Source organism: Channa argus, chromosome 22, assembly GCF_033026475.1.
Source record: "Channa argus isolate prfri chromosome 22, Channa argus male v1.0, whole genome shotgun sequence".
NCBI classification, from domain to species: domain Eukaryota; kingdom Metazoa; phylum Chordata; class Actinopteri; order Anabantiformes; family Channidae; genus Channa; species Channa argus.
The window spans coordinates 1,068,224-1,094,880 of NC_090218.1; the positions used below are offsets into that span (position 1 = coordinate 1,068,224).

Genomic DNA, 26,657 nt, shown 5'->3' on the forward strand with positions numbered 1-26,657 from the left:
GCAAATTCTGCCTATCTTAATGTACATATCAGAACCTCAGCATATAAATGCTTAATATTTAGGAAATAAAACTCAGAATTGTGCTATTGAGCATTGCTTGTTTATAGCAAAACAGGAACTGGTGGAACAAGGCTTCCTGTTACTGGGGATAATATGCCAATAACATATGAATACATGTTGCTGGTGAATAATGGCTGGGTAATAAGGACAAATAACAGGTTGACAAAACCACAAATTGAAGTGGAAATGGTGATGGCATCAGTCATTAAATACATGCACCAAAGGACTAAATGTCCAGGTGTTTTTCCACCGTAACAGTGTGGGTGCAGAGTGTCTTGGGACAGGTGATAGTGCAGGTGAGGAATAAATGAACTGTTGTGTTCATGCATGTGACCTCATGGGAGCAGTATGTGTAAAGCAAGCTGAGACATGCATCCTAACACTAGCATCAGGTGTGTCTGCCATCTACTGAGCAGAAACACTAAATTCACAGCCTAAGACAACACACTGATGCACCCACATACAGTGTACAAGAAACATTGGGACATAGCAAAAAGTAATGTAAACATGTTTATTCTTGTGATATTAGAATATCATACAAAAAACAGAGTGACCAATAGAGGCTATTTCTGATTTTGAACTATGGAAAATGACAGTGAAAGGTGCGATATCCAGCAGAAATGAACAGTACAACTAGCAAAAGTGTCTCATTTGCCTTAAGATTTTGCAGTTTTAAGTGGTGCCTGCATATTTGTGCCTGCCTCGTTAGTGTTTTTCTTTTGGTAAAGCACTGCAGGGGTACTTCACTACTACTAATCAAGCTGTTCTGATTCAAGTTGTCTGCTATGGCAAACTGATCACTTGAGCTACCTTAATATGAGGTGTGTATTGCTAATTTTAACACGAGGATTATAAGGAGTATTGGCAACAAAACTGTCTCGGTTAGTATTTACAAGAATCAAACACTGATTCTTAAATTTAGACTGCTCTAAGTGGTATTGTGTTTCTATAGGAGAATGAAAATTAAAGTTCATATTTTTCACGTTTAAATTTGATTTAACTGGAGAAAGACATGTAATGTTTGCCAGAAATGAATTCAAAATAAATTATAAAATATGAATTCTTTGAATTAACATTTAAGAAGAAAGGAGTAAATCTCTCCTAATCAGATTTTCTACACATGCAGTAACTGATAGGGTACACCACATTAAAGTCTCAAAGTTTTGCTCGTTGGTGAAGAGCTAAAGTAACTCAATCTCAAATTTGTATAAATTTAAGAAGGCATAGGTGAAACTGTCAATTTCTCTTCCCTTGCTGAGTTATTTTGAAAGAAGTGCAAAATAACCACTGACTTTGCAAACTGTTATCTTTTTTTAGAATCGTAGCTTGACGTTTTAGGAAATAGGTTCATTTGGTGTAGACCTAGATGACAAGTTTGCTACAGTTCTTGTGTTTGTACAGCACATATGAAACCAGCAGCTGGTTAGTAGAAACAAAGTGTAACAGCTAGTCCTTAGGTTTATAATGTGTACAGCCAATAACAGTAACCAGATTCAATTCTAAAATATACGTTTCCAAATTGAAATGTTGTTTTGTAGTCAATTACCATACTTGACTTGGATAAGGTGACTACAGTAAATAGCCAAACTCGTAAGAAAATTAGTGCTGTGCTTTTGAACAGGACATCATTGAGGTTACAGTCTCACTAGCAACCCATCAACTGATCCCTCCCCTTCTCGAGAACCAAAACCTGTGTCCTGCGAGCTGCTGCTGCCTGACGGTGAGTGAATGGTTTTGTCGACTTCAGGTTTTTCGTCAGCCTTCCAACTTCTCTCCACATTTCTTTTGTGCAGCTCCATTTCTTGGAATTTATCTATTAATATTTTTGTGTCTGACTTTTCATTGCTGACTTTGATGGTCTCAGTATTTTCAGTGATTGTGTCTGTGTAGATTCCACCAACCTCTGCTTCTGTGAGTATGTCTCCTTCCCTTAGTATTTCTGCCTTATCATGTGCGGCCTCTGTATTTACATTTCCTTCTGCAATATTAAATATTTTTCCTGCTGCCACATCCTCTGTCGGTTTATTGTCATTTTTTTCATTTTTGTCAGCTTCCACCACCTCTTTTTTCTCAGTTTCACTCTCATCTGGACCTAGCTCAGCTCTGCCTTCCTCCATCTTAAACACATCACAATCTGTCACCTGGTTTGATCCCTCTGCTTCACATCCATTAACCTGATTCTGATTAAAATTTGGTTGAGAGTCAACATTTTCTTTATGCCCCTCCTTCTCTTCGCCATGCACTGTCACTTTGAGTGAAGCATTTTTGTGCTCTTGTCCACTGTTAAAACCTCGGAAATTGTTTTTGGCACCAATGATGTATTTCCCCAGTACGGAGGAGCCATCCTTAGTCAATGCATCATTTGAAATGTGTCCATCATTTATCAGTAGCTGGTGGACCACTTTCATATCACTGTGGATCCTGGAGACTGCTTTGCTCAGCTCTGTGATGCGATTCCCGAGATCTGAGGGAAGAACATAATCAATCAAAACAATATTCAGCCACTTTAAGGAATCAAATCAATTTCAGTTCTCATCTAAAGGCTTGGAGAATTTAACAGTAAACAGTAAATTATACAGTAACAGTAAATTATGTTTATAGTTATGCAAGTGACTGGAGAATTGTTCACCATTAATAAATATGAAATAAAATTATATCAATAAACTAAGTAACAAATCTAAAATTATATTCCTGTTTTTAAATTAAATGCTTCCTGTCTCTGCAAGCTGCTACTACACAGCTGCTACCAGAATTAGCCAATTAGCACTTAACTAAACTGGCTGCTGTTCAGTGCACAGACAAATATTTTATTTATAAGTTTAGGCTGGGCTGTGGGTTTGATATGGATCTAACATTGCTACCACAATCACTCTTTACTCACAATACAGTGCATTATATAATAATAATAACAATAATAAAAACCATAACAATTCACTACATAGTGAATGATCTATGTGTGAGTTTATAATGCTTCAAAGCTGGCTGGAAATGTAAGAACAAGTGGATCTCACCATTAATTAAAATGTCATGATGAAATAAAAATGAATGAATGAAATAACAACAATGTAACTGAAAATGAGCTTAGCTTTATAATCTTCAGTTATTTTACAAATTGTTAGATAATTCATGATTTCCATAATTGATTAATTATTTAATTTACGACCTTTTATTTATTTAATAGTCCACTGTTTATCCACTACAGCCTAAATATTTATTACAAACCAAATAAAAGAAATATCGATATGATTTATTATGTTAGACATTTTAGCTTATATCCTGCAGTAGACAAAGGCCACAAAATGAAAAAAGGAAAAAAAACAATTAAGCTAAATGAGCGAGCCAAGAGGCCTTTTTTAATCTGGCTCTACTCAGACTGGTACAGTATTAGTGTTATGGTTACCTTTCCTCTTCGTCTCCTCAAACTCCCTGCGAGCTGACTCAATGTAGCGCTGCACCAAAGCCCTGATCACCTGCTGCCTATAAGGTAATTGGCTGTCTTCTGGTCCCTTATCGTTGGGCTTATTACATATTACAAATAATATAAAAACATCATATTACACATCGCAGTGCAGCAAACAATATACAGATTGAAACAAAGATTTTACCACAGCCAAACTGACTCCTGTATGTAAACAGTAAACACACACTTACCACAGAGTCAATCGGGGGATATTTTTGCTCAGAACCAAAAGTGCAGCAGCAACAGATTTGTCGAAATATACCCCTGAAAGAGAATTTGAAATGAATGAATGATTGCGGGCATGTAAATTAGGGTCCAAGCACCCGGACACAATTTGGACCTGGAGCTTCACCGACCCAATGGGAATAGAGAAACACCAGTGGCGCTTAGATTCCTAAAAGCAATGTAGTGTCTTTGCAGATTGGACGTGTTTTATTAGCAGCTTACCTTAATAGGTAAAAGAATGCTTTAGGTGAGGGGATGATGTTAAAGGGCACAGGCATGGTGAGGCCCTCTCTAAAGTAACTTAGGTACAGCTTTGACCTGGCAAATTTCCACTCAACATCTGCATCATCCTAAAATAAAATGGTTGAGAAGTCAGTGATCATCTTTGGTTTCCACCTTTACTGCAAACTGTATCATAAAAATGTTTGTTTACCTCAATTTTCTGAAAAGAGTTGGTGATCATAGCAATAAGCATGTTCAGCAGGACAATGACAATAACGAGCGTGAAGATGCCATAAAGAATCCTTCCAATAAACTCTGCAAACACAAACTGTGGCATGTCCACATAGTTTTCATTGACCACACCGAACATGGTCCAGAATAAGAAGCGGAAAGTCTCATTAAACCTGCAACAGGGCAGTGGAAATTGTTATCAAGACTTTATATACCATCATGGAGTTGGTAGTTTCACTCACCTGACTCCTGGCCAAGGGGGAAACACATTTTAAACTATTCACATTTATCTGCCCACACACTGTCCATGTGAACCATCTAAGATATGAACATGCCTCGGTAAGTAAGCACAGATTTAGACACGGTTTTTCGCATTACAAGCAATGGCAACAGAGCAGCTGTTTGATAATTGTGTTCACTTTGATAAGCCCAACAGTAGAGAAATAACTACGGAATGGAAATGAAAGTGTCAAAGCTGAACATCCTATAGTCTTACCTGCCAAGATTTGGCGAGATGACATAAGGAACATAGACATTGTTGATGCCACAGAGGAAGGCAGTTCCAATGATCATCAATATGAACATGAATCTAAAAAAACCAAAAACATCCTTTTTGTCACATGCCCTAAACTTCCTTTCAGACATGTTAAAATAAAGAAATATACAATGCAGGAGACAAAACAAAAAATGTTCCTACCTCATCATATCATCAATCATCTTCCCTATGGAGATCTGCAGAGTTCCCAAAGACTCATGGGCTGGCAGGATGTACGCCAGCCGTGTGAAGCTTAACATGCTGGTCACTGCAAACAGCACCTCTGCAACCAGCTGGGGGTCCTCCTGACGCCAGTCATCGCGTACTGTGGTGCAGTTTTACACAATAAAATATCATTAAGCCCTTTTAGGACACCTGACTACTGTGTTTAATGAATGAGCTGAGATTATTTTCTCACCAGACTGAGTAAAGTAGATACACTCCTCTGTGCTGTTAAAATCTTGGCAGAGGACATAACCTTTGACCATGATGAGCATACGTAATGCAAAGGATGCCAGGTACATGCTGAGCACCATCACATCCAAGCAGTTCCACCAGTCTAGGAAGTAACACCGCAGCCCCTCGATCCACACTTCCTTACACTCATACCAGAAAAATCCTATATCAGACGAATACAGTTTCAACCTGATTCATGCCCATTTTCAGCTATGACATTTTATGTGGTTTATTAGAGAAGGAAGTCAGTGAACCTACCAGCCACCCACACCATGTGGAAGGAGCTGTGAAGGATGTTCTGCTGCCGGGAAGCAAATTTGTCTCGATACATCTCCATTGTTATTGATTCTCCAAGTAATGTGATGAGAAACCACAGATAGGAGGCTGAGTGAAGGAGAAACTTGATGACTGGAATCTTTAGTATCTTTCCCACCTGTTTCCAAAAAAAAACAAAAAAAAAACAACAGCAACACAAGACGTACTTACTGTTATGTTCCTATTTTTGCTTTATCTAATTGCTTTGACATATTGTTCACTGATCACAGCTTGCAGGAAATAAAGTAAACCTCTAAATACGGAGACTATGACCTTTGACTTTGGTGCAATCCAGTATACAAGACAAAGGATGGGCATGGTGAAAAAGATCCCTACAGAAACAAGCAGCTTCCAGATTGTCCGGCTGCCTCTCCAACCTGCCAGGTTTCCACACCAGATAGATGACAGCACCTGCTGGCAGATTGGGTGGGCCACAAACTGCATAAAAATACATACATAGAGATTATAGATCAGATACATGCCTTCTTTTACTTATTACTGGATGATAGCAATTCCTGCATCAAGCTACCTGCTTCTGATTGTAGTTGACAGCGAGCCGCAGACGTGACAGGTTGGGTATTCCCTCCTCAAAAGCCTGCTCGTCCAAGTAGTCCTGGCTCTCGTCTCCAGAGCTGTTCAGGATGGTGGTTACCTCACACTGGTTGCGACACATGCCCAGCAATTCAACAGCAAAGTCCTGGCAAAGTAGCTCCAGGCTCAGATACTGAGGCTGCAAAAAACAGGCACCACACTTGCTTGAAGAGATAACACAAAATAACACACAGCCACAACACCAAGCAGAGATATCGATAAAAGTCTTCAGACCTTGAACTCAGGCTCTTTTTGTGAGAGCTTGCGGAGTTCCCTGCTCAGCCTAAAGGCACTGAGCATGGCATCATCAGAGGTGATAGACAGGTAGGCGCGGCTGGCTATGCCACGGTAGGTGTTGATACGAGACAAAGAGAACTTCAACAGGTCATACTGCCGCCCGTTACGACACTCCAGACAGGAACATGACATCTTGTGCGGCCATGGGATAACGTGGCCTTTCTGGGTCAGCATGGTGACAATGTCATACAGGTCTTTCTGGCATGCTAAGGTCAGAGGGGTCACACCAGGGGCAAACTGGGAGTTGTCAATAGAGCGGTCAAAGATTGCCTGAGAGAAGGAGCGTACATCCATCTTGTTGCCTTTTTCCTGATCCAGGCGGTCCAGCAGACGTTTCACCACTCTTGGCTGGTTGGTGTCCACTGCAACTAGCAGGGCCTCGTGAATCTGCCTGAAGTCAAACTTGACCCCCTGCAGGAGGGTGTCCATTGCATCCTCATTGCCCAGGCGGATGGACAAGTTGAGGGCCTCTCTCCACTGGCGATCTTCAGACTCATCGAGCTGGCGAATGATACCATCGCCAGTCTTTAACAGTCCACTCAGCAGTTCTATTTTTCCGTCCTGAATGGCACTGATGAGCTCCGGAGGGAACTTCATCTTCTTGTTCATAATCTCGCGCCATTGTTCAGACTAAGAAACAAAGAAAAACAGTCAGAAGGTGTTTTGGAAGTCATTCAGAGACAGTTATAAAAGAATGACATTTAACATTTGATAATATATTAACATTTGAATAAAATAGTAAGGCTTAATAAGGATGTACAACATATTAAAAAAGTGAAACATCAAAATAAGTGCACCGGACACATTACCTTTTATGACATTTATTTTATAAACATATTTAATGCAAACTATGAGAATGTTTTTTTATTACAAATTAAAATTGTAATTAATGTATTGAGGTTCATATTAAATGTGCATCAAAGATTACTTCATTTTATTTCTTTCCTATTAAAAATAAGGGGATGCAAACATTTGTACCAATGTCTCATAACAGCAATTTAAATTTTAGCAAGTCACAAATACCATGAAATAAGTAAACAATGGTACGTACCGTGAGGTTTTCCATTCCTGTTGATAAAATGCAATTTTAAGCAGCAATCCTCAAGCTAAAAAACAACCAAACTCTCTGGAGACATGAAATATATTTTTGCCAGATACTTTGAGCTTAAGAGATGAAGTTGAGGCGTATTAGTAGACTGCACAAGCAGCTCCAATAACAGGAGAACTGAGGACTTTGGTGTCCTACAATCATTTGCTACTGGCTGACTCCATGGAATCAGCACCTACAAACTCAATAACACACTTTAATTCTCCCATGGGACAAGGCCAATTAAAATGTAACCATCTTAAAGTGTTTATTAATGCTTGGCTGGGCCCAAATCAAAATGTCTCTGCATTCAAACAAGAATTAACTGTGGTCTCCCCATTGGAAACAGAGCCATGATACAATTAAGGCAGCTTTTACCTCACGGGAGCAGCTGGCATTGTTACCCACAGAGGAGCTGGAAGACGTTTAGAGCAGGGGGGGAAACAAGGAGATGCAAGTAAAAGTTAACTAGTTATATTCACTACTTCCTTTCAATGCAATTCTTTTTATAGAACACCAGTAATGTCCAGTAACTAAAAAGATACATTTGCTGCAGCTTGTACTCCCATCTCACTTTTAACTGTTAGTATTTTTGATGATTTTTTTTAATCAGTTTTGTGAAATCTTTTGACATACTGAATGCCCACTTTATTAGGTAAACCTGAACAATGTAATGCAATCCAATGCAGCAGCTCTGCCACAAGTTCTACTTTTACAATGTTTTCTCAGTCGAAGTGGTTAGTGGAGTCATGCTGGAGTGAATTATAAGAAGAGATGGTTCTAATATTTATTTTAAATAGGGTGGCCAAAACATTGGAACCACCTCCTCCTCTAATGCAATCGCATACAACTCCACTACCCACTTCGACCTCAATAATAAACAGAGAATAGATTTGTCACCGTTCTGAAAGTTTCAACTTAAAAACTGAGAAAAACATTGTAAAAGTATAATTCATGGCCGAGCTGCTGTACTGGATTGCATTAAATTGTAGAAGCAAACCTAATAAAATGGCCAGGGAGTTATTTATCAGCTCTTCATCAGTATGGAACAAGTCACCTCACTGTTCTCTATATGTGCAATGTATTTAGGCCAAATCACTTCATATTGAATAAAGTTATCAGCAGTTTTCAGAGCTTTGTAAAAATGGCACAAGTACATCTATATCCTAGGAGAGGAGGAAGAGGAGAGCAGAGGAAGCAAAAACACCAATTTATTTATAAAGATGGGCTCTTTGCTGGGACTGCATTTATTTTGGATTTATGTCTGTGTCAAATCAATGTCAAATTTTTGGCTGGTGAGAGCTGCTGAAGTAAGGGATTGGTTTTGGTTTTTAAAATAATGAAAAAAGTAATGTATTTGGGCTCACTGTCCTGCGAGAATCACCTTGAATGACAATCTTGTTTGTGTGTCGGGTTTCTAAAATGGATTTCACTATTTTGTTTTAGCCGTGACATGGCTTTCAGAAAAAAAAAAAACACAGCTTGACCAGAAGAAGGTACTGTCGTGCAACAATTTACTCTATTTTGTAATCTTGCTTTTTATAAGAAACACTGAAATGATTTTTTCCCCCAGAGGTTAACCAAAACCAGGGGATATTACAAATGAATCAAAGGGTTGAACAAAGCTCCAAAGTGTGTCATTTATGAGCAGCTGGAAATGAATTAATAACGTAACAATCTTAGGAATTTAAGATACACTTGATACACTGACTCCTGTCAGTGTATTAAGAGAAAACACATAACAAAACTTGTCAAAACAACATTATGCTCATTAGTCTATCAAATAACCCCACAATGGCTTTGGATGTCATGGAAAGTGATTAACGAAAAAATAAAAATAAAGAAAAACCTGCATGTAATAACCTCCAGCAAAAAAGTACAAATACAAAACCATGTCTTTAAAAATATGTACTACGTTTTCAATAAACTGCTTGAATAAAGCAAATGTGACTTCCAAAAAAGAAAAAAGGCCAAACAAACGAAACAAAACAGTTTCCTGAAACACATTAGAAGTTTTCTGTATTTGGTGCTTTTTTAAACCACATATTTACTATAAAACTAATTTGCTCAAACAGAAACAATAGACAATAGCTTTAACAAAAGTCTTTAAAACTACATGAAATTTGCAAACTGCAAATGCAAACTATGTATGGTTTTAGTTGAAATCTGATTTTATTGCAGTGTATTTTATGTCCCAAATGAAACTTTTCCAAGAATGTAAGTTCTCAACAACCTATACCTTAATAATAAGTAAAACTATGACATGGAAAGACTTAGATTTCCCTCTGAGCTGACATTTACTCCTTTGTGAAATGTTGCATCAAGATTAAAACAGAAATATCAGAATTTGACATTACTCTGCCAAAAATAAAAAGGTCAACATATCAAGATCCTAATCATGGAAGACTCAACCAAACTTTGTGTTTCAATACTGCTTTGGACAACTTTGAGAACTCATGAATTAAGAGAACAATCTTACAACATCCCCAAATTAATTCCACTCCTAAAATCAAACACACCTAATCTTCTACAAGTCAAATTCAAATGAAATTGATTGACATCAATTATTATTTACTTAAAACACTAAGTCAACAAAATAAGAGGTGATAGTCCTCTATATTCACTTATTCCTCCTCAATGTTAAATACAAACTAAAACAAAATACATGTACAGAGAAAATAGTGTTTCACTATGTGTGAACAAAACGTAGTGTTCACATTGTGATAACCAGTGCAGGTCTGTTCAATAGGTTTTAGAGTTAATCTGTCTTTGCTTCCGCATCCTCCTTCATCTTCTGCTCCTGCATGCGACTTCGAGTAGAGCCTACATTTAAAAAATTAAATAATAATAATTAAAAAAAAAACTGATTACAGAGGCATAGATCCATAAGCCAAATGCCAATCAGTATAAATCCACAAAGAAGAATCATTGAGAATGTAAAGAAATAAATTAGCTAAATATATATAAAAGTGTTTTCACTTACTCATCTCAGCAAGCTTCTGTATCAGAGTAGAATCTCCACTAGACTTGCTGCAAATTAATTTACATAGATAGAAGAGCTTAATTTGAATATTTGTACAGATTACTACAGCATACATATAGTGCATATATATTAAGAAAAAACTAGATAAACTAGTGACAGGGTGTGCAGTTCTAATTCTAAACTAGAAGTAAGAAGTAAAATATCAACCATCATATAAATAAGCTCTTATAAGCTTATTTTTATTTCTACTAGCTATGTGTTCCATTTTCAATTTCAGCAATAATGATGCTAATATACTACAGAAACTATAGCATTCTTTGTTACCAACCTGCCATCAGCCTCATCTTGCCCATCCACATCGAATCGCAGCCTCTTCAGGGGCTTTGGAGCAGAGCCAAGCTCAAGAGTCCTCTTAAAGGAACGATCACTACTGTTAACCATCTGGTTAATTTTTTGGAATCGATTGGACAGCTGCAGAAAAAACAAAACAGAAAAGACAGAGTGAGTAAGGAAAAGATCACTGCCAGAGCTACTGATACATGCAGATTATTCTCTGACAGTATTTAGATCAAACTAAAACAGCTCTTACCCCAAAAGATTCACCGATCGATACCAGCATTCTGGAAAGGAAAAAATAAAAATAAAAATTTCTTGTAAACAGGGTTTTCTAAAAAAAAAAAAAAAAAAAAAACAATTTAACATTTTAAATGGGGGACATTATCCTTTCTATCGCCCCCAACAATCAAGTTTTCAGAACTTCGACTGACCAGGAAAATAAATAACTGACCTGGAGCGAGGGGTCATGATACCCGGGGACATGCGTGGGCTTTTCAGAGGGGATATGTACACATTGTTGCTGCCCGGCACACGCAGAGGTGAATTGGGGAACTTGTAGGGGCTGCGTGGTATTTGTGGAATTGGAGAAAGGGTAGGTGGCTGTAAAAACAGAACAGCACCAATGAGAGAGTACAGCAGTTGCATACATTCAGTTTATGGTGGATGTATTAAAATTAAACTGTAGATCCTATAGGGAGATGTCTCACCCTGGGAGACGCGTACTGCAAAATGTTGGTTTTCAGTTTCTGCATGAACACTTGATTGTAGAAGACAATGATGGAGTCATAGTTTCCCTCAGTAATCAAAACATTCTTAAAGGTCTGCAACACAAAGAGGCTATTTTTAATGTATGTCAACACAATGCTTGACAGCAGAAACACAGCTTGAGTGACAGGAGAATGTGTGTCACCTCCTGGCTGGTGTTGGGCAAGTTCTTGTAAGCTGTGACAATGGTCTTGAAGCGCAGATCAACACTCTTCACTTTGCATATGGCATACATGGCTGACATCATCAACTATAAGAATAATGAGAAACGGTTGGAGGGGAAATAAGGCAAAACAAGAAAACAGAGATGCTGAGTCAAGAAGAGACTGAGACAAGGTGGGTATAGTAAAAGACAAGCGGCATGAGAGAAAGTAGCATCTTGTCAGGTTACCTGGTCAAGGTGCCGGTCTCTCATCAGCTCGTACTCATGCTGCAGAGTGTGCTGAAACAGGGTCCATATGATGGGCTCCAGTTCAGGGTGGGAGGAGAGCAGGTAGGAGCAGAGTATCTTTAGTCTCATGTAGGCCAGGCGGTACACTGCAGAGAATGGTTGGACAGAAGTTTCTTTTCTAATACTTTCTTCAATCTTAAAAATACAATTATAATTTTTACTTATTAATTATATATTATGGTTGCAGGAAAAACTTTGCACCCCTTATTCTTAAGTGTGGAAGAGAATAAATCAATAAAAAGATAGGTAGGTAGGTAGGTAGGTAGGTAGGTAGGTAGATAGATAGATACACTGAAAACAATCTGCATTTATTTTAAAAAAGCTTGAACGACATTTTACATTTTTTATAGAAGAGACTGAGAGAGTTGGACTTTGGATATCGCTGATTCTGGATGGCAGGCTGGGTTGGGGCCTGGGAAGAAGCTTGAGAGCTGGGCGTGTCTGGTGAATCAGGAGGCAAGACACGAAGACCCAGACGCACAGGGGACAAATATCTGTAAAGACAATAGACAAAACAGTTGGCCCCATCAGTTACACCATCAATACTGAAGTGAACCCCAAAATTAAATAGCCAATAGAAGGTTCAAAATAAGTTAGAAGAAGACAACAAAATCTATAAAAAAAAAGAGTTTTTAAACACTAGGATGTTTAAGTATATATTAAAGCTTGTGTACTTAAGTTTCACAGCAGTTTCACACAAACTAAAAATGTTTTAGGTTCTAATAAGAGGGTGTAGTTGCGACACACAAGCAACCAGAAGTCAGACTGTTGTGTGGGCGACTCACAGGTCAGCTGCAGTGTGGTTGTGTTGCAGTGGCTGGCTAAAACTGGCTGTAGTTTCCACCGGCTCTGCTGCTCCACTCTCATGCTCTTGTCTTAGCAGCTCAAACAATGGGGAGCCCTGTGGAGACAAACAGAAATATTTAAATCGAACCAATAATACATTTTCTAACTGACTGGAAGAAATGAGGAAAAGGAAAAAATCTCTTGCAAGCAGTCAGAGTAGTTTCTAGCTTTGTCAAGGCTAGAAACTGATTCAAAATCTACTTTTACCAACTGTGCCTACACTTGAGCAGTTTTGCAAATATGAAACACCAAAGCTGAATTCAACATCTTAGTTTGTGGAACAAGAATTTTGTTACTCTAAACATCATCTTATCTGATGAGCACAAACGGATACGAATATGGTCTTATCTTAAATCACAACACTATTACTGGCACTGGGGCACTGCTTTCTGTTTATTTAAGCAACATTAAGAAACCAAGGAAGAGGGAGAGCGTGAGAGGGGGAGACAGGGAGATATAGAGATGTTAAGACCCACACTAACGTAAACTAATGTAATGTTTTAATGCAGTTAAACTTAATACATTTGGAAGATTTAATACTTACAATAACAAGGCAATTTTATAAAACCTAACAACAACCTCCAAGTTTGACTTAAGGACAACAACCAGATTTTACCAAGCATAATGGAAATTCCCTTATGCTGAAAATCATTTTATTTAAAAAATACCCATGCTTACACACACACACGCACGCACATGCATACCTACCCTTAACACCAATAAAACAAAATATGAATCAAGTCTAAGAAGACATGCAGAGCAGTGCTGCACGTCAATATCAGTATAAACAGATCACAATCACTGGGGATCATAGAAGGATGTAGGTGTGGTGCACTAGAAATGTACAGAGACTGCAAGTACAGACCTGGTATCAGTAAATTCTTGCTTTCATACTTGCCGTGGCTGCTGACACAATTTGAAACACACTTTGTGCTTTATAAACAGCACTTAGTAACGTAAAATAGAAACCACTACTGCTACACTATAATGGGTTCAATAAAATTATTAAGAGTCCTGTATTATATAACTATAAATTTGCTTTTAGTTAAAGGTCCGTATATTTACCATGAATATTTGTTTGAAAATTGTAAGTAAAACAATTATACATACATATATACAAGGAAAAGATAAAGATAAAACTATATTATATATTGTATTAGTAGGTAATTAAATCTCCTGCTCAGTACAGAAAATATTAATGTTTTTTCAATGAGCTAAATACACTTAGCAGTATGGAAGAAAAGCCTAATTTTTCAATGAAAAACAAAATGTGAAAATTATTAAGCATAATCACATTCAAATTTGAAGCAAAAGCAAAAACAAACAGCAATAAGAGGACTTTGGCCCCAGGGCAGGCTCCTCCCTCAGTGTTTCGACAGATTATTGAATTCTTTAAGTTACAGCTCCTGAGTTGCAGTCACTTATGAGGCTGCTGATTTAGAGTTCGGCATGAGCGCAGTAACATAACCATCTTAAGTCCGGGGCTGCTTCAGGCACAAAAAGGAGAAAAGGAGAAGGGAAGAACAACTACTACTATTTGCACAGCTGAGAGAGAGGAACATGGTTTTTGTCTCAAATGGGATAAACATTTTTACTGCGGAGGAAAACTGAGGTAACTGAAATGCCACTTAAATAAGGTTTGTGGGATTTGCGGGACAACTGATGTAATGGACTGAGGATACCATGACTGGTATTTACAATATACTCCCATTCCATTTTCAGGACTGTTTTCCCTACCCAAAGAAACTTTCCGTGTCTGCTTTACATAGCTGGACTAACAAGGTGATAATGGAATTCTATGAGTGACATCAGCACATGAATAAGGAGAACGTCTTCACTCTGTTCCAAACCTAGTAGCCTGGTCCAAAGATGTTTAATAGCACCTTACAAATTTACAACGGTAGTATACTGGATGCCACTCAAACTTACATGAACTGCAGCAAAAGCGATGACTTCAAGTACCCTCTGTACAGCTCGGTTTTCAGCCTGGTGTTTGTGGTTGGATTTATATTCAACATGGTGGCTGTATACATTTTTGGCTGTACACTAAAGCAGCGAAATGAGACCACAACATACATGATAAACCTTGTGGTGTCAGACTCTCTCTTTGTCCTCAGCTTGCCATTTCGGATTTTTTATTTTATTAACCGGGTCTGGTTATTTGGGACAGCACTCTGCAAGATCTCTGCAGCCCTTTTCTACACCAACATGTACAGCAGCATCCTCTTCCTCACCTGCATCAGTGTTGACCGTTACCTGGCCATTGTATACCCGTTCAGATCCCAGAGAATTCGTACTAAAAGGAATGCTAGATTGGGCTGCTGTGCTGTGTGGATTATAGTTTTATCTGCGAGTATAGCCTCAGTATTTTTTCTGGACACCACTTCACCCACCTCTTCATCAAATTTCTGCTTTGAAAACTACTCCAACAAACAGTGGCAGTCTGCGCTGTCCAAAGTGGTGGTGTTTATTTGCACTGTGGGCTTCATCATCCCATTGATGCTCAATGTCTTTTGCTCAGTCATGGTGCTAAGGACACTGAAAAAACCCCAAACCATCAGCCGTGGAGGAAACCTCAAGAAGGCAAAAGTATTGAGGATGATCACTGTACATCTATTCATCTTCTGCTTCTGTTTTATTCCTTACAATGTCAATCTCATCTTCTACGCCCTGGTCCGCTCAAATGTTCTGAAGGAATGCTATATAGAAAATGTGGTTAGAACCATCTATCCCATTGCTCTGTGCTTAGCAGTGACAAACTGCTGCTTTGATCCAGTCATTTACTACTTCACTTCAGAGACCATTCAGAGTTCCATTAAACACAAGTCTTCAATATGGCAAAATGGTTCTAAGCTATTCAACAGGCTACAGACAGACAGTGCACAAAGCAGTCCAGTTACAATACCCAAAAGCCTGACCACAAGGACTCTGAGAGTAATAAACAATGAGTCCATGGTTTGATGTCAACTCCATTATGTAACATGATTAATAATTCAGTGAGCATTACTGGTGAAACTCGATTTGAGTAGTCTGGAAGATTGCCACCCCACATAAACACAATGGTTGCTAAGGAGTCACTCCCCATCTACTGGAAATCACAGAGACCCAGGACTGGGATTGGAGACACTGATCCCCAGTCAGTCAAAAATGAGTATAACAATGTAAAGAAGGAACCTCTAAAAATGATACAAGTGTGCTGCACCCCTTGAACGGGGTGACAAAGAAAAGTTGGTAAAGTACAAAGGGAATTTAAGTTATGAGCTTAAAATTGGTGGAAATGGCAGGTGTATAAGCTATGTGCATTGTGCTTTGGATGAAAGTTAGCATTTGCACGGAAGATCCTTTAATTTTATTCCTACTCTTTAGCGTAAATTCCCTTTTATTAGATTTGCCTGCTGCTGAACCAGTATTACAACTGTTTTATGTTCTGTACAGTGCTGTTTAAGAATCTTTGACCTTTCTAAGGCTTTAAAGAAGTTCACAGCAGGGTGTTCTATAACAACTTTACTAGTTTACAATGAAAAAATAAATAAATCACTTGAGTCTGAAAGTCACTATTTGTTTGATGAAGTGGAATGTTGGAATTGGCGTTTCAGTTGTTCTTATGCGAGTCTCTCTCAGTTCTACTAAATCATCTGTCTAGACTTATTAGTCACAAAACTACAGGTACTGTGGTAACCCAACGTCATGAACGTGCATGACTCAATACTTATTACACAGATTATAGGTGTGGTCTGTAATTGACAGCTGCTTGGTACTCCACTAACAACGTCATCCTTCTAGACAAGTACCAGTTAATACAATTTTAAATACATGAAAACAAGCAATAAAATGTTGTATTTCTGCATTGACAGCCAAACTGCAGAGTGTGGGAACTAAATTAATGGTGAGTCACGGGATGAGTAAAAGTTTAAAAACTAGATTTTGGAAGTTAGAATTTGACAGTGAGATAAAACTGACTATATGTGAAAACACAGCTCACAGTGCAAACAGAATAGGTGAAATATTTGTACTGTCTTAGAAATGACCACACATTCCATTTGAGAGGCTAAGCCCGAGGGTCTACACTGGGAAGAGCAGTCTCATCATCACCACCTCACTGATTGTGAAACCAAAGCAGGCAAGAGACAACACGCCTCAAGGAAAAAGAGCGCTTACAAAATACAAAGCAGACTTGGTTTCTGAAATTGTCACTAAGTTCCAGCAAATGATCCAAAATACATACGTAAAACTGGCATCACTGAGATAAAAAAAAATTAGCGTTTTTCAAAGTGTGTTTGCGCTTCTTACTCTGCTACATATAAAAAACTACGCTAACCATCAGTGAGATTAGAAAACACTATAAGATAATATTTATAAAAACAATAATTATGATAAACTAATTCAAATAGTGCAAAGGTTATTCTAAAGAATGTAATTAAAAAAACACAGTATCTCCTAAAGGTAATATTTTGCATTTGTGACAGTATGTGTGGTAAGATTTTTTTATATTCAATTCAGATCAGTCTCAAAGGTTAACGGTGACGTGAGGTTGTACAGGCAGACCAGTTGGAACCAGTAGATATCAGAAGTCTAAACAACCTCCACTACCCTCTGTGCTGAAAATTGTGTTTTTCATAAGATACCTGTGTGTTCATGTCATACACTCTAGGCAGACAATACACCATTCAACAAGACATCTTAAAACAACTGCAAGTGTTTTTTCCTCTTCAGAAGGGTAACATTCTGTGTAGCTAAGTTCTATATATCTTGTATAATGTGTTTAATAACTTAGATAATTTAAATTTATTCAAAAAATGATTAGAACCAGTTAATTGCTTTGTTAGCTTGATCCAAGTTTAAATAGTGTCATTTAGTGCTATAATTGTGATATGTATAGCAATATCTGATGGGTAAAGTGATTTACAGTTTTTCTTTAGTGCAATGACTAATATTTTGATGCAATGGAAATGTGTACCAAGGCTAAAGAGCTTTATTGAAGGTATTAATGTGAAATTCTTCTCAATAATACATTTTCTCTGGTTTTCCTTCTTGGCTCTCTGCTACCCAATAAATGACATCTATACCTAAGATCCAAGATACACCACTGTGTGATTATAGTACCTTCTTACAGTAAATTGTTGCTTTCCACTATCAGCTCACTGACAAGAATCGCTAATGATTAACTACAATCAGTTACGTAGTTTTTTTTTAACAAGCAGTCATAAATCTACAGTAAACTGAACTATGAACATAATGAAACTCCTGGCTAATTGTAAGGCCGATTACACAAGGCAGTTCAATGTAACAACTAGCTGGTTAACATTTGTAAATCCTCAAGCCAATCTAGTAAGTCCAAATTTTAAAAGGTCTCTAAACAATCCAAATTCATGAGCTATTCATCAATAGAAGTGTTTTAACACAGACTGAATCCATTGTGTGTGTAGTCAAGGAGCTGGGGTAGCGAGACAAAAAATGTTCCAGAGAGAAAAAGAATGGGACTGTTTTTCCTGCATGCAAGTGTGCAACACTGCAACGATTTATATAGCTGACTGAAGTGAAAATAAATACCATCACCACAGAAATTAAATATTAAAACTGGTGAGTGATGAAGTCGTCTGTTGCATATTCTCTTAAGACAGTGTTAAATTTACAGTAATGGATTAAGATTTTTGCTTGTAAAAATTTGTGTTTTTGTATTTAAAGATAATAGTGATTTCATATTATTGACTTTTAAATACAAAATATCCTGATAATATAATAATTAATGTAAGGATTATATTGAGGGCACTCATCTCATTACTCTGTGATTTTAACTTCAGTTTGTGGTTATTTTGTGAGTTGTTTAAAAAGCCTTAATTCCTGATTAGTAAATAAAGAAACACTGTAAAAAGAACAGCGGAAAAGTATCATGGTGACACGCAAATGTATAATACTGAATGAGAGACACTTAACCACATATTTCCTTACTCTCTAAAAAATTACAGCTCAAAATTACACTTAAAATGGATTAACAATATTATTAAAAGAAGGCCTTGATTAGCTTCACTAAATGTGATTTACTTTCACGTATACCATATTCCACTCAAGTGTTTCTATTTTCTCAATGTGCTTCTAACGAAACCGAATGTTTGCTTGTTTTATGAGACTAGGACATTGCAGTTAAAACTCGTCTGATTGTTTCTTGTATATCAAACATTAATTCTGTCAGCTGCAGTAGTGTATATATGTCACCACAGCAAATTTACTTTGCATAAAACAGCAGCATTTTAGCTTGATTAGGGTTTTACCTAACAGCTCCAGCAGAAGCAAATGAAGATCCAACTTGCGTCCACTAGATCCAAACTAATTTCCTCTTGACATGAGTGTGACACAGTGATTTAAAGTGTTGGAGCAGCAAATGATACTTAGACATGGAGCTGTGGAACACAAATGATGTACCAGCTCAGCCATTTTCACCTCTGGCTAACTGCACTGTGGACACCAGCTACCGCTTCACTTTCTACCAGGCTCTGAGAATCTACTATTACCATCAAAAGGTTCAAATCTTGTCCTCCAAGACAGGAGGCCCCTCCGGTTGGACTGCTGGGCCAGCATACTGCCACATCACCTTGACCTTAAAATACATCAGCTTGTATGGTGGCATCTTTTTCCTAGTGTGCATTGCTGTGGAGTGTTTCTATGCTGTAGTGCACCCATGGGCATCACCCGGTCGCAGGCTGCGTATTGCACAGCTGGTAAGCGGGGGGATATGATGCCTGGTTTGGGGGCTTAGTTTGATTCTTCCTCTTCTGCACTCTGCAGCCGCTCATCAACACCTACCCTGTCTGCTGGACCCATCCTCACAACAACACCGGACCATTATCCTGATTGCCCTGGGAATAGTGATGGCGTCATTTCTGCTGCCGACTGTCCTACTTTTCTACAGCTACTGCAAAGTGCTGACTGTGCTTCGACAGCTGAGATACCGCTCCCATAGCAAGCGCTGCAGCCATCAGCACACTCTCAGAGTTATTTACTGGGTTCTGGGCATCTTTCTGCTGTGCTTCCTCCCGTATCACTTAAACCTGCTGGGATACACCCTTACACATCTGGGCTTGCTGCCCAATTGTGCCATGGCCAAGGTGACCAAGGTTATGCAGCCTGTGATGCTGACACTAGCCAGCTCCAATTGCTGCCTCAATCCATTCATTTACTATTTTTCCAGCAGCCTGATGCCCAGGGCAGCACTCAGTGCTGGAGGCGGTAGCGGCTAACGACAGCTTTTATTTTATTCAGTAAGTGCAACTATAATGTAATGCTAAATCTATGTGAAATCTGGTTGACTTTAAAAAAAAAACTATTCAAATATTACTTTATAGTACTAGCAGACCAAGTATGTAAATTCTGCTATTTCTAAACTCTAACAGTAATATTTTTCTACTATTTTTACTCGCATAGACTAATTAATACAATTAATAAATATATAGATTACAAATATTTTATAGATTATTCATGCCTTTATATCACATGTTAATTTCATTGAAATACAATTACATAACTACTAGTTTACTGAAGTAGAAATGAGATTTAACCTACCGTTCTCCATGCGATCCTCTCCATGATGAGGTTCTCGCAGGTCTCCAGATGTTTGACGGTATCTTTGCTCAGAGTAGGATCAGCCTTAATGAAGCTCTCAATTACTTTATAAAAGTCAAATGCAGCGAGGCTGAACACATCCAGTATCCAAGGGAAACACACATCCGTTTCTGCTGGGTCACTACCACCACTGCTGTATCCTCCAGCCTTAAAACTGCTTTCTAATAGTAAGGCGCAAACAGCATAGTTATAATTTGTCACACATCTGCAATGCATTTAATCAGTACGCAGTTAATGGGACAAACCTCCATATGTTGCCATGACCACCTCCAAAGCACATGCCAAAAGTGATTTGTGGAATGTGGAGTCATTGAGGAGTTTACTGAAATGAAAAATCATATGCCCCAGCTCAAAACAAGTAACTACTGACAACAAAAATCATGCATGCACTTCCAATATTCAGGTAAAGTTTCATAATCTCTATTGATTATAAAAAAACATACCTGAAATTTTGCACAGACAGACGTTTCTCTTCCTTTGAAATGAAAATAAAAGTATTATCACTTAGATTAAAAACTGCATGAATTTGTCATTTGCCATTGTGAACTACGCTGAGTCAAAAAGCTTGAGAATTTAGAGTTCTTCTTATGTACAGACATTAATGTTGCTATGTAAACCAGTTGAAAAGGCAGAGAAGTTTAAAAAATCTTTTAGTAAATATATAATATATATCCAGTAATCACTTTTTGTTTTCTGAAATACAATTTTGCAAGCAACTCTGGCAATAGTTACGTTTCAATTACACTATCAATAAACAAACAGAAAAAATACAACATTAGTGAAAAATTTAAAAATAAATAAATGACACACAAGTGGAAACAGAAAACGTACCGATTTCAGCATTGCCTCCATGATTTTGTAATACAGTCTGATACCAAGAGTAAATCTCTGAAAGACAAAAGTTAGACATTTGGATCATTGAGTATAGCATATGTTGCCTTTGTCGTCTACTGTCCTCTTCAGTGTCAGTTCATACCTGTTTGCCAAGTATTGCACAGCGTGGGCCGACAGCCTGAGCAAATCGTTGGCTGAACACGTGTTCCAGAGTCTCTAAACGTTTTCGCACGTCCTGTGTTGGGTCCACAGTGCAATTCTAATAATAGCAAAAGGTAGTAAGACGCAGGTGAATGGAATGCTTTAAGTGGCATCACTTCTAGAGACCCACCTTGAAATATGTAGCAAGGGTATTAGATGGCTGGTCCCCACTGGAGATGAGATCCCCTCTTAACTGCTGAATGGAGGTCATTGCAGCTCTGATGACACAAGACAAAAGTACTATATACTAAAGGACTAACTCACACTAACACTTCACTCAATTTAATAATCCTGATAAACTACTAACAGGACAATAAATTCCAAAGGAAGGGGTTCTATCAAATGTTTTTCATTCACAAATGTTAAAAAAAGGTCCTGCTTGAAAAAAAATTAAAACCACAACAAATACATGCTGCTACATACTCATGGTTGACAGGAGGAAGTGTGTAGTACTAACTTTTTGTAACACTAGACAAAATTGCCTACTTTTTGTGCCACCTACTGTAATCAATAATTACCAAGTTAGGACAAATAGAAGGGAGTAAATTGTTTTTAATAAGTCAGTGGTTAAAATAATCTCTCCTGGGTGAGAAGTGATCAAACTCACCTGATTGGAGTCTGCGGAGGGACAACTGCAGCATCGTCATCTGGCTGATTCTTCTTTGGTGTTCTCTCCACCTGTGCTCTGAATGCAGGAAATTATTCAGCATTCTTCCTTAAATTCTTTTTACAAATTAAGCAACATTAAAACACAAAAAGGGAAAGGAAATTACATTTCAACTTTGGGTGCAAGAACAGTCTCATCTCCATCAAAAAACAGCCGTCCATCAATATCTCTACTCTTGAGGTAGTGCTCTTCATATTGTTGGTCGAGTTCATTCATCTGTCGAAAAAATTATACATCAAACAAACTGTAATGAGGTCTGACCCTGCGTAAAAAAAATACGCTGCAATATTTATAAAAAGCACTGTACTGTTCCTTTCATGGTGGTAAATTATTGTTGTATTGCACATGAGCTGTTTATGTTACCAGCGATCTGTGACTCAAACTACAATCATATGGCTTAAGAAGAATTTCAGTGTTGTAGTAGGGATGACAACTCTTTCTGCTGGCTTTCTTTAGCTCTAGCGATGCATCAATGGAAGCAAACTTATCGGAACAAACATCTGCAAAGATTTTTAAACAGTCAATTATCTGGCTTTAACACTGGCCACAGCAGTGTTAGCACTATAAAAAAACATTTCTGGATCCATTGTTGCACTTGTACAATATTTATACATGATTGTAGCTGTGCATTTCATAAAACTTCTTTAAAAAAAAGCAAGGATTTAACTACATTGAGCAAAAGACTGAATCTCAAACACATTTGTACAATTAAATAAAATGGTCCAAATTGCATTTAAAGCTTTTACATTTTTCCTATTTACCCAAGTACCTCACAGATCAAATAAATAAGACTTACACATATTTTATATTAGACATGTATGTATCCATGTAAAATTAATCAAGTATACCTCTTTAAAAAAGTGTGTCAGTGTGAGCAAACAGCAGCATCCTGCCTTTGCAATATACAATGCTTGACACACACATTTTCCAGACACCATTTGTCAGAAAACAAACATGAATAACCATCAAAGAGAACAACCAACTGCTGTGAGACACTCAAATATTCAAAGAAAGAATGAAGTGATAACCAATGAAAACAGTAAGTTTACAGCAGACAGAGTTAAACCAAAGAGCAGGGCAGATGCTCTAACTAACACCCCTGATACCTGAGGAAAATCTGCGGCTCTTGAAAGATCGAGTGAGTCCAGGAAAGCAGAGAAACTAGTCTGGTATACATTCTTCACCTGAAAATACAGTTGGCACAGTGAACAAATAAGTTCAAAACTATTCATTTGTGTTTATGTATATGATTGATTACAGTTAGAGCTCTAAAAACAGGAGGGTCAGACCTCTTCTGCAATGCATTCATTCTCTTTGCACAAAGTTTCGAGAAGCTGCACATCCACTTCAGGCTCTGGAGGTCGGGATTTGGCTTTGCTCTGGTTACGACGAGATGTTCGTGTTGGGGGACTCTGGACTTTGCTGATATCTAATTTGAAGAGAAATGTAATTAAGAGGTCAGAAAATCTATGAGAGCCATAAATATTTTTTAACTATTTCATAAGACACAATATCAAAGATTGTGTTTCATTTACACATCTGAGAAAAGTGAATGGCAGATCTCCTGCTACAGGAATTGTATAATGTACAGTGTATGCTTTTAAATAATAAAATGTTAAATTTAAATCGGTCTACAGCAGCTTACATAAATGAGCAGTAATGTTTACACTAGGGCCTACAAACATTTGATGGTGTTAATTCAAGTCTTTAACTTCAATCTTTTTAGTTATTGACTTAACATCAAGAAGTTATAAATGCTTTTTAAATAAAGACAGAGATTAAAGTAAATGAGACTGAAGCTTACTGTAAGGAGGTAGAAGAAGCTCTGAAGGGCAGCGCTTGATGAATAACTCCAGCGTACAAAGCAGCAGTTGGAATGATATGACCAGGTCATCATCCATCTGCAGGGCCCTTCCTGTAGACAAGAGAAGCATTATCATCACAACATTACTGATGCTGACTAGGAACAGAACTGCAACAATGGAAAGGAAGGAAGGATGGAAAGAAAAAAAATGTAGCAATATGTTCCATTATCTGTGTTAACAGGTTGATCCTATTTGTTAAGACTTAACTTACCTTTGGCCAAAAGAAACATTGTCCAGCAGCTTCGCATCATCTCCCTTTCCCTTTAAAATGAGACACGGACCATTAATCATGCACCAGTGTCAGATTTTTAAAGTAAGCATGCAATATTAAAGATAAGATTATGTAGATACTACACATTTGTGACAGGGACATTTCAGTTGTTTCATAGATGGGTCTTAAACTTACTTGCCACCAGGAACCAAAGCAAATATTTTCTTGCATGTTCTGAAAACAGAGAGTTGTTATATTCAATTCAATTTCACATTGGGTTAGAGTTCTACATGGATAAATGCCTGTAGTATATTAATGTGCCAACTCACTTCTCAAATCTTTGATAGAGAGCCAGCGTCACATTGTACTTCGTTTCGAGGCGTGTCAGAGCTGTATTCACTTTGGTACTAACTGTATCCATGTTCATGTCTAGCTTCTTAACCAGAGACACAAACTGCCTAAAACTACAAAAGTAAATACAGATTTTTGTGAGAGGTAAGATAAATTATAGACAAATCAACAATAAAATAAAGGATAAAAGTATAGAACCACACAAGTAATGCAAATCCAATATTAAAACTAACAATAATTTTATTCTGACATAGCTAAAATAATCACATTGATAATAAATTATTTTTCTACATTTTATTCTAGACATTTGTGGTTGTGTGTTTTTGTTGTTTTTTTTAGGGTACTTTTGGCTGAGCGACCAATCTTTAACTGTAAAAACAAACAAAAAACAACACACATACTGTACACAAAAAAATAAAAACTATCTACAGTATTGCCTCTAAGATTAGTCACAAGATACCAAGAGTACCCACGTGTCATTCTTGTACATAACAGAAACTACATGCATTAACAGTGCAAGGTGGCACTCGGAGTATTTGCCAACACCATGCAGTACATCATGGATGGCATATGATATATACTTACTTCAGACTGACTGCTTTCAGAATCTGAGTTAAGGTAAAACAGGTGCCATTCATGTCTGTCGCAGTCACAAACAGACAAGCCCCCCACAGCTTCTTGTGACTGTCCTGAGATAAAATGTAAAAATAACAGTGTTAAACGTTTACAAATATTATAAATTTGCATCTTCCAGAATGAATGAATGACTATATTTTCCGTTCTTTTTTGATGCTGGAACACAATTGTATTGTAGTATGCAAATTTGATGTAAAAACTACAGAGTAGTCTGACATTTTTATGTTGTTCCATGATGTGAAACAATAATGCCTTTAAGTTTAATTTTAACATATTCTCATTTAATGAGTAACCACCAGCAAGGATTGTGTTGTGAGGGCCTGTTCATTTATTGTTTATGATCTGGAAAACACCCCAGTAAAGCACTGTTACTGGGGTGTTTTCAACAGGAACTGAACATTACCATAAATATTTATAAAAACATACAGTGACTTCATCGATAGACTCTTGAACAGTTTTCCACAATGTCCAGGCACGGTCACACACCAGATCCGTCACATGAAGACTCTTGCAAAGGGCCACAAACTCAGCATCCTTGTCCCTGTGTCTAGTAAACAGGAGGTCATAATTCAGTACCATTAAGAATACTAATGCACTTTCAAGACATCAAAACAAACTACACAGATGACAACAAGACCCAGTCAACCAGGCCAAGTCTGTATCAGGAGTGGGGGTCTATTTGCTTTTATAACAGTGTTGCATATCATGTTACATCTGTAACTCACGTGTCATAAGCTGTTGTACAGGACAGAGACTAAACTCATTGGCATCTCTGAAACTCATGTACATAACGTACTGACTTCGTTTAAAGCTGCTAGCTAGCCTTAAGCACATATCCTTAGCTAGCTACAAACACCAGCAGACACTAGCTAAACACGAGGGAAGAGTGTCAAATTTGACAGTAGAACAAGTTAATTGGCTGCTGATGTAAGGTCAAGACGTGAATGGGTGAACATAACTTCTCTTACTTTTTGAAAGATAATTCGGGGCTCTCTTTCTTTTCTGGAGATGCACTCTCAGAACTGGGTTTAAGCTCCTTGCTCTGCGTCGTCCCAGAGCTGCGTTTTCTAGGTGGCATCTTTATATCCGGTTATTTAACAAAGTTTAAAAAGAAAACAATTTGTTCAAAGCCAAAATGTAATGGAGTTTAAATCCCACTGCCCAAATTCCGTGGCAACAATACAACAAAACCCTACTGACTTCCTGAAACTGTAGATGCTCGCCTTGTAACACCGCGTAGCGCGACACAGTGGACGGAGTTGAGGGTGCAAACATTTTCTCGACAGATGCCGACACAGTGGATACACACAATACCGAGAAAACTGGAGTATTCAGTGAGTTTGTTATTGTTTATGGCTGTTTGAGCCCATGGATGTCCGTGGTATATAAAATATAAAGGGTATGTATAAATGTGC

The 26,657-nt window shown here is 37.7% G+C and overlaps 3 protein-coding genes and 1 pseudogene across 5 annotated transcripts; 2 read left to right on the forward strand and 2 right to left on the reverse strand.

The window, feature by feature from the left end:
* Positions 1-557: 557 nt before the first annotated feature.
* Positions 558-7,145, reverse strand: LOC137108242 (short transient receptor potential channel 2-like). The gene is made up of 12 exons (XM_067492610.1): positions 6,330-7,145; positions 6,034-6,234; positions 5,778-5,942; positions 5,448-5,622; positions 5,152-5,352; positions 4,896-5,058; positions 4,695-4,787; positions 4,179-4,371; positions 3,968-4,095; positions 3,712-3,784; positions 3,461-3,578; positions 558-2,524 (listed from the first exon to the last, which is right to left on the reverse strand). Exons 1-12 carry the CDS (start codon positions 6,999-7,001, stop codon positions 1,695-1,697), a joined length of 3,012 nt encoding a protein of 1,003 aa, XP_067348711.1. The 5' UTR covers positions 7,002-7,145; the 3' UTR covers positions 558-1,694.
* Positions 7,146-9,471: 2,326 nt separating this feature from the next.
* rb1 (retinoblastoma 1) lies at positions 9,472-26,472 on the reverse strand. 3 transcript variants are annotated; one of them, XR_010912163.1, is made up of 27 exons: positions 26,211-26,472; positions 25,669-25,789; positions 25,192-25,295; positions 24,585-24,719; positions 24,451-24,489; positions 24,256-24,305; positions 23,984-24,094; positions 23,469-23,608; positions 23,286-23,363; positions 22,286-22,395; positions 22,120-22,197; positions 21,643-21,730; positions 21,454-21,570; positions 21,309-21,365; positions 20,921-20,952; positions 20,723-20,799; positions 20,418-20,638; positions 12,800-12,915; positions 12,354-12,508; positions 11,955-12,100; positions 11,709-11,813; positions 11,506-11,619; positions 11,250-11,398; positions 11,052-11,129; positions 10,791-10,933; positions 10,463-10,509; positions 9,472-10,302 (listed from the first exon to the last, which is right to left on the reverse strand). XR_010912163.1 is itself a non-coding variant. In XM_067492611.1 (27 exons), exons 1-27 carry the CDS (start codon positions 26,318-26,320, stop codon positions 10,238-10,240), a joined length of 2,739 nt encoding a protein of 912 aa, XP_067348712.1. In that variant the 5' UTR covers positions 26,321-26,472; the 3' UTR covers positions 9,472-10,237. The 3 variants fall into 3 exon arrangements, 2 of the variants coding, with proteins under 2 accessions (XP_067348712.1, XP_067348713.1); XM_067492611.1 differs by having other exon boundaries at positions 11,052-11,082; XM_067492612.1 differs by lacking the exons at positions 11,506-11,619; positions 11,709-11,813; positions 11,955-12,100; ... (17 more) ...; positions 25,669-25,789; positions 26,211-26,472 and having other exon boundaries at positions 11,250-11,379.
* LOC137108247 (lysophosphatidic acid receptor 6-like) lies at positions 14,269-16,414 on the forward strand. Its single transcript, XM_067492616.1, has 2 exons — positions 14,269-14,472; positions 14,583-16,414. Exon 2 carries the CDS (start codon positions 14,730-14,732, stop codon positions 15,819-15,821), a length of 1,092 nt encoding a protein of 363 aa, XP_067348717.1. The 5' UTR covers positions 14,269-14,472; positions 14,583-14,729; the 3' UTR covers positions 15,822-16,414.
* On the forward strand, positions 18,699-20,216 carry LOC137108248 (lysophosphatidic acid receptor 6-like; annotated as a pseudogene).
* Positions 26,473-26,657: the final 185 nt, after the last annotated feature.